The 8,302-nt window shown below is 32.4% G+C and overlaps 1 protein-coding gene across 3 annotated transcripts; it reads right to left on the bottom strand.

Moving 5' to 3' along the window:
* Positions 1 to 4,599: 4,599 nt before the first annotated feature.
* LOC123885372 (F-box/kelch-repeat protein At3g61590-like) lies at positions 4,600 to 7,767 on the bottom strand. 3 transcript variants are annotated; one of them, XM_045934649.1, is made up of 3 exons: positions 7,310 to 7,767; positions 6,498 to 6,560; positions 4,600 to 6,016 (listed from the first exon to the last, which is right to left on the bottom strand). In XM_045934649.1, exon 3 carries the CDS (start codon positions 5,993 to 5,995, stop codon positions 4,787 to 4,789), a length of 1,209 nt encoding a protein of 402 aa, XP_045790605.1. In that variant the 5' UTR covers positions 5,996 to 6,016; positions 6,498 to 6,560; positions 7,310 to 7,767; the 3' UTR covers positions 4,600 to 4,786. The 3 variants fall into 3 exon arrangements, with proteins under 3 accessions (XP_045790605.1, XP_045790606.1, XP_045790603.1); XM_045934650.1 differs by having other exon boundaries at positions 6,521 to 6,560; positions 7,310 to 7,671; XM_045934647.1 differs by lacking the exon at positions 6,498 to 6,560 and having other exon boundaries at positions 7,310 to 7,683.
* Between the last annotated feature and the right edge of the window lie 535 nt (positions 7,768 to 8,302).

Below are 8,302 nucleotides of genomic sequence, written 5' to 3'. Positions count from 1 at the left end.
CTTTGTTTAGACAATCTTGATTGCACTTAGGGGCATTTGTCCAATCTTCTATGCACTCAAGTCCTGGAGGAGGGGGAAGATAAATAGCTGATGTTTCTGCAAACAAAACAAATTTAAGTCAATATGGATAAGCAAGTGTTTCATTATGACATAGACAAAACCAACAATTTTTTAATACTACCGATCATTAGTTGGTTCAGTGGTGATTGACGTTCAACTTAGTACCGGGCTCGATCCGCACAACTGCGATCGGAAGGGGCTGTAACCACTTGAAACTAGAACTAACCCTCAAACCAGATTAAATTGATGGTGAAAACAAAATAAAAAATAAAAAAAATTTCAATACCTGAAAGTAACCCTGAAGCAATGCACAAAATGAATAAAAGAAAAAGTTGATGGATACGAAAGGCCATTCTGAAGGATTTCACTTTTTGTTTTTTGAGATGTTGGACTAACATGTTCGGTAATATATATAATGATATGACGTAATTAATATTATTTGTTTTTTTTTTTACAAAGTAATTAATACTATTATTTGTTTATTTTCTTTAATTGGTAACTAATTTATTGTATTCCTTGAACCTCATTTGACTTTGACTTTATTAAAAACAGCTGACTCTGTATGTTAGAGGTTAGTGGTTGAAATTGACGACAAAATGTACAAATAATATTGATGTAGATTTGCAATGTGAAAAATAAACATTAAAATAATAAGGGTAAATAGGGTTTTACCCCCTGCAAAATAACTCAATTTTGCATTACCCCCTGCAAAAAAAAAACTTGGGATTACCCCCTGCAATATTAAGATTCTCTCTTTTTACCCCCTGCTTGACAACTTGACATAGAATCTTTATTTTTTATGAGGTGACATGCATATGTGGCATTTAATTTTTTTTAATTTTTTTTTTAATTTGCACATGTCATTTTTATTATTAAATAAACTAAAAATTAAAAAAATAATAATAAATTCTTTTTTAATTTCCCATTCATTCCTACCACAATAACTTTCATCATTCAACAAGAACAACAACATCAACACCACCAAGAACAACAACAAAATCATCAACACCACCAAGAACAACAACAACATCAACAAAATTATCAACACCACCAAGAACAACAATCCAAAAAGAACCCAATTTTTTTTCTTCCAAAAATCAATCTCGGTAAACCCAGAAACATAAACATAAATTTCTTTTGTTCTTCTATTCTTCATCCCTTTGCAACAACCCAATTTCTTCCTAACCCAAAAACATAATTCTTCTTCCCAATTCTTCATCCCATCAATTCAATCTCTAACCCATAAATTCAAAAACCTAGTTTCTGCCTTTATAGGAAATCCGGTTCCTAGTTCCTGCCTTTGTTCTTCATCAATCATTTGTTTCGACGAATTCGGCGGAGTGATTCGGCGGATTTCTAGATTTTATTTTAGAGAAAAACGATTATGGGATTCTAAGTTTGTGTTAGAGAAAAAATAATTTTGAGTTTTGATAAGAAGAATGAGAAGGAGAAAGATTTGTGTTATGTTACAGGAAAATATTGTGAGTTTTTTTTTTTTTTTTTTGTTAGAAACTATGGATTAACATATCTTTTTGAATTAACATATTTTATTTTTAATTTTTTTTTTGACACAATATTTTTTATTTTTTTAAAAACTAATTAAGTGGAATTTTTAAAATTTTTGTCACCAATTTATTTAATAATAAAAATGACATGTGCAAATTAAAAAAATAAAAATGAAATAAATGCCACATATGCATGCCACCTCATAAAAAATAAAGATTCTATGCCAAGTTGTCAAGCAGGGGGTAAAAAGAGAGAATCTTCATATTGCAGGGGGTAATCCCAAGTTTTTTTTTGTAGGGGGTAATGCAAAATTGGCTTATTTTGCAGGGGGTAAAACCCTATTTACCCAAATAATAATTAGAAATTTCTATGTTAAACCAATTACTATATTTTGACGAAAATTTTAATGAAAAAAATCATGTGACAAATAAGTTTTGATTTCATAATTTATACAGATTCAAGTCTTAAATCAATTAACAAATTAATAAAATACCAATTCAAGTCTAAATTTGTGCATCAAGTGTGCAAAATTGACTCAATACAAGGTTGAGTGTCTAGTTTATATCTCAAACCAAATAAAATTTAATCATAACTATTATGTTCATTGTTCACATCATTTTAGAAATACTCTTTTAATAAGGTGAAGATTATTTCTCTTCCACCCTTCACCTTCAAAACCCTTTCCTTTTCTATTAGCTTTCAAACAAAACCTAAGTTGCGTCAACAATAAAGATAAGGTGGATGTTTGTTCTAACCTGTAAGAGTTGAATTTGATATAGTTACTATATCAACATAGTAATGCATCTCAACCGTCAGATTTAAAATTTATCGTTGAAATCTTTTAATGTTAATTTCATCGGTGTATATAATTTAAAATATCTTATCTTAAATTAACAGCTAGATTAAATTAAAAACTGCATAAAAACATGTTGTTTTCAACACAAAACAATCTAGATCCGTTTGTAATGTGCACCTTTAATTGCTTTTCATAAAGTAATGATGATTTTATTTAACAGTGAAATCCACATAATTAAGGTATATAATTAAATAATTCTAATAGAATGTGACTCATTTGTCCTAGAGTGAAGTACAAAGACAAACTAATTTCACACTCAGTCAGCATTGGCAACAACAAAAATGGATTTCCTGCTGTTACAGCAGGACGCTGTAACAGCTAGGGACTGTTCGATCATAATCGTGTGGTTGTGATCGTTTTGAGTAATTTTGTAAATGAATTATTCTGATCCGTCCGATTTGATAATAGATGGCTGAGATGCAAAACAGCGTCAAAGTTGTGTGATTCTCAACAGCAGGGAATCCAGATCCGGCAACAACTCCTATCTCCATCCCCATCCCCAGGCTCTTTGAGAAGCCGTTTAAATATTCCAAAATAATTTTTTTTTAGGAATAAAAAATTCTAAAATATTTTGCAAGTAGTGCTAGCCATTTAGAAAAGCATAGTTTTATTTAACCCTTTATTTGTCCATCTCCACCAAGGAAAAAAATTCAACCTTTTTTTTCTATATATAAGAGCAGGCGTGGACCTCACTTCTCCACCAACCAAACCATTGCACTTGCAGAACTTAATTTTACTTACATTTCATAAAGTTTGCAAAAAAAAAAAAATAAATAAATAATGTTTTGTACGGACGACACAACAACTACACTCAATTACTACATATATGACACATGACACATGACACATGCACAATATAATTTGATCTGAGAAACATTATAATTGGTTCATCAATAAATCAAAGAGTTTCATGTGGTGTACAACTAGAAAAAATAAAGGTACATAAAGTCCATTCATTATAATCACAGAATCCGTACAGCTAACAAAGATTTACCTATTATTGAATTGGACACTCCTAATTTTTCAACATTCATTTTATTTTTTATTTTATTTAACACCTCTTTTTTCCTCTCTATGACTATGGACTTGGATTGAATGAATTCAAAAGTAGAGCCGGTATGCAGTCAATAGTTTTAAGTTGTACAACAATCATGATCAGACGGTCCAGATATTACTTCAAAATTTTATATTAAACTAAAATAAAAATATCATCTAGATCGAACGATTTACAATCGCTACAGTCACGACTGTACTTAATATGATTCCCTATGACTATCTATCTCTCTATTCACCGTTCTCAATATTGGTCGAATGATTCATAATGTAACTGAGTGTCTGTGGTCACGGCGTTGGGACCGCACACAACCAGATCCTCACCAAATTTCAGTTTATCTTTAGTCTATGCAAAGATTAAGTAGTTGTGAAAACTGATGCAGACTTGTGAATTTGATAATAAAAAACACATGCCTTAATCATTCTTAATTCAGATTATAGTCTAATTCTAATACAACTTTATTAAATTAGTGCAGTACAGCCTGAATCTTCCACATTCTAAAGGACACTGTCACTGCAAAGTACAAGGATGTTGGTCCACTTACAACTTGGACAAATAACATGTGATCAAACGAAATTGAATCTTATCAAAACAATTTCAGAATGTTTTGTTTTTTTTGTTTTTGTCAAATCAAACAAATAAATTTAGATGTTCCATAAAATATATGAAGCATGTTTGGTTCCACTTCTTTTCATCGCAGTCGCGCGTACAGGGGCCGTACCGGGGGCCTTTCGACGTGAAAATGAAAAGCTAATTTTTCTTGCTTTGAAAAAAGACGCGCCTACAAGGTCCCCCACTGCATTTCTAAACACTCCAAATCTCCAATAATGGTAGATGAGTACATATGTTGTACAATGTACATCTCATTGGAATGGAATTGGATTGAATGCAATCGAACTGCATATGCAGTTAGCAGTTAGCAAGTCAGAACCATCTGATTACAGATCTTAAGACAGTTTTGTATTTCTATTTAATATAAAATTCTGAGATGACATCCTGACGATCTGATCAAGATCGGATGCTACTGACTGCAGTATTTTTCGACCGCATAGAATCCAGGTCCCATTGGAATGCATAACATTGATAGAATGAGAAACTGTAATGAAAATATATAACTGTTGCATTTCAAATGTCATACTAATATTTCAGAATCCATGAATAACCATAATTTATCAGCAAGTACATTTTGTATAAACTGTTGAAACATATAACAGAGAAATAATATTAAATTTCAGCTTAAGAACAATGGATTAAAAATAGAAAAAAACATGGCACAATCGTCAATAGGGTTGATTTCTATGAATCACAAACTATGGAGCAATTTTAAGCCTAGGCTCAAAGCAAAAACCAGAGAAAAGCTGTAGAGGGAACCTTTTTGTTACCGGACATTTCTGTGACCATTTCCATTGTTTAACCTTCATGTCAAATGTGAGAAGTGCAGGAGATCCATAACTTTGAATATAGATTAGATCATCTTTTCCGCTGCTAGCGAAAACCTCGTCAAATTCTCCAAAGCCTTGGAAGTATTTGTGCGGCATTCGGACAATCTCTTCCCACTTCCTATCGTGAAGAACCCATATACCAATTCCTTTGATTATGTCTGGTCGATCGTGTTTGCCAATTCCTCCCACCATTACAAGCTTCTCCTTCATATTCATTAGACGGCCGCATGTTAGAGAACAAGGTACAGAAATAAAGCTCCTTCTCAAGCTAGCTTGAGAAGCACGGCCAGAAACATTATATGCGACTAACGCGTGACGGCTTTCTGAAGGAACACCACCAGTGAAGTAAACTAGAAAATACAGCACACCATTGCATATCACACTCTCCTCTCCACCTCTCCACCCGATCAAAACCTCAGTTAGCGGCGTTGCCCAGGTTTCCTCCTCTGATTTGTAAACATGAATCGAGATATCCCATTGGGAAAAGTTTTCAGGAACTTGCTTTGATTTCACAATTGCCAAGATATAACTGTGGGATTCCTTGTCTACAGACATTGCTAATGCACCATAATCGGAAAATCTCAACCCATAAGGCTCTTGAAGCTTCTTACATCTTTTGGTAATTGGATTGCACATGTATAATACGCGACTGCTGTCCATGAAGCAAACTAAGCCATACGATGAAGAAATGATCCAATTAGAAGTTCCAATAAAGGGAAGTTCAATGCAATACCATTTCCGAAGGTTCGGATCATAAGCACAACCAGTTGGTTCATCGGAGCTGGTAAACATAAAGTACCAAGGCTTCTGTGGTGGCGAATTGGAAGGGTTCCATGAAAAGCTTTCAGAAGTAACAATTGAAAACCATCTTTTACTCACACTGCTTGCTCTGAAAATGCTTTCAACCGGGAGATACGCTAGGATACGGTCCAATAAATCGTCAGTCATTATATCAAGCGAAATAACAGTCCCATCTTTATCAACTTCCTCGCCCGGTTCAGATAATGAATCAATGTCCTGAGTCTCCTTTCTTGTGTCATCATCATAGTGGCTGATCCATGATGTTTCATCAGCCATTATAGAATCATAAGTAAAGGCCTAATGAACACATTTAAAGAAGAGTCGGCTAATTAGTAAAACAAAATAACACAATAGTAAAGAAAATCAAAGAATTCAAACACAAACAATACCATTGGTAGAACATAAAGAATATCAAATAAATCTGAAGTACGCGAGTTCAAACGCAGAAACACTCTCATAAACAAGAACATAAAGAATATCAAATCAATCTGAAGTACGCGAGTTCAAAACGCAGAAACACTCTCATAAAGAAGAACATAAAGAAGATCAACAATCTTTAGTCAGACTTTACTTATCTCCCGACCAAAATTCAGATTATCATAGTCAGACTTTACTTGTCTCCAGACCAAAATTTAGATTATCATAGACCTTTCCCCCGGGAAACCGGAGGATTAAGACCATAAAGAGAAACAAAAAAATGCACAATACACAACAGAAAACTTTCCAGCACATAGTAAATAGGATAAAGTACAGCGAAGACACAGTAATTTGATTTTACCCTGATATAAGAAGATTCTGTACCTACAAATTTTTTCCTTTGCAAAAGAAAATCATACAAAACCTGAATTTGACAAAAAGGGCCAATATTAGGAATAAAGGGAAATTATAGCCATAACCTATCTTCCTTTTAGGTACTTTACAGGTCAAGATGTTAAGGGAAAGATACATAACAGTAATTGTTACAAAATTAGAAAATATATGGTCTACAAATTGTGTTACTAGGTAAAGATCATGAACTGATTTGGTATTAGCTATAAAATCAAACCATAAAGAAGACAAGATCCTTAAAAAGGATTTTGTATTTTGAAACAAACATTGATGTTTGCTTGTAGCAGTAGCAGATAACAAGGTAAGATAACAAAGAAAACATAGTGAAATCCACACATAACAACACAAAGGAGAATATTTTCATCAAATAAAAGTAACAATTTTTTTATGTAAGAATGATTAATAAAAAGCTGAAAAAAAAACAAACACTGCAACTTTCTTATTCCTCACAAGAATTTAAAATGGTATTAAAAATAAACATTTTTAGTGGAAAAAATAAAAACTTTTTTTTTCCAAACAAATTCTGTTTTCTGCACAAGAAGCATCATTTATAAACAAGATTAAAATAAGATTATTAAATCAGCAGATTAAGCAATCTTAACATGTATCAAATTCCAAAATCATATACAGATCAATAAACACAGAAACACCAACAAAAACATCATCATTAACAACAACAAAACACTACAAAAATATATTAAAAAAAAATAAAACTTTTTGAGGATTGAAAGATGAAAAAAAGTAATATAAGATTAGATATACCTTGTTGTTTCAGTAGTGTGAGTATGGAAAAGGGTATGAAGTGATTGAGCAAGTTTTGTTGTAAATATATATGAAAAAACTAAGAAAGAAAAAGAATAAGAAGTTATGGGTATTGGGTGGTGATGAAATTAGGAATGAATGGGAATTAAGAGTAGCCACAAAAGCATTGAACTTTATGGTGAAAATAGAATAAGGGACGTATGAAATTTTCCTTAAAATGGAAGAACAACGAAATGGGTTGCTCTAGATTTGGTTGATAAACAAGGCCAAACAAACACACTCACTCTAGAGAGAGAGAGAGAGAGAGAGAGAGAGAGAGAGAGAGATGGTGCTTTGCTTTCCTTTGAGGGGAAGAGGGAAGGGAGTGAGCTTAGTTTTCATTTTTATACTATTTTAAATATTCTTTTTTCATTTTTTAAGGCTTTTTTTTTTTTTTTTTTTCTAGAGTTTTTGTACTTGTATAACTCAAACTAATGATGGGTTCAAATCCAACCATACCTAAAAATTGTGGTTCAGTTGCTCACCATTGGGATTTGGATTTCCCGCTGTATAAAAAGCACGCAGTTTCACGCTATACTGCATTCTGATCGTCCGATCACGATTCAACAGTTTAGATTAAATATAACAAAAAGTAACCACTACAGATCTGATCCGTTGGATCGTGATCGGACGGCCAGAATGCAGTACAGCGTAAAACTGCATGCATTTTGTACAGCGGGAAATCCAAATCCCTCACCATTGCATAAGTCATAACTCATAAGGAGATACTTGTAATTCATTTTGTATGTTCAACAAATTTCAATAGATTTTTCCATGCAGATTGATCACTTTTAAATAAAATTTAAAATTTTGTACCTATAACATCCTAATACAAATAATATTGTAGTTCAATCCATTTTTAATTATTAGTCTCTAAATAAAATTGAGTTATATAAAAAAGAAGGAGAGATGTAAAGAAATCATTCGTCAAAAAAAAAAATGTAAAGAAATTGG

The sequence above is a fragment of the Trifolium pratense genome, linkage group LG5, assembly GCF_020283565.1.
Source record: "Trifolium pratense cultivar HEN17-A07 linkage group LG5, ARS_RC_1.1, whole genome shotgun sequence".
Taxonomy (NCBI): Eukaryota; Viridiplantae; Streptophyta; class Magnoliopsida; order Fabales; family Fabaceae; genus Trifolium; species Trifolium pratense.
This window is presented reverse-complemented; position numbering and strand designations above follow the sequence as displayed.

What these genes read in the sequence shown, in the direction of transcription:
- LOC123885372 (XM_045934649.1), bottom strand. Translation starts at nt 5,995, where the DNA reads ATGGCTGATGAAACATCATGGATCAGCCACTATGATGATGACACAAGA.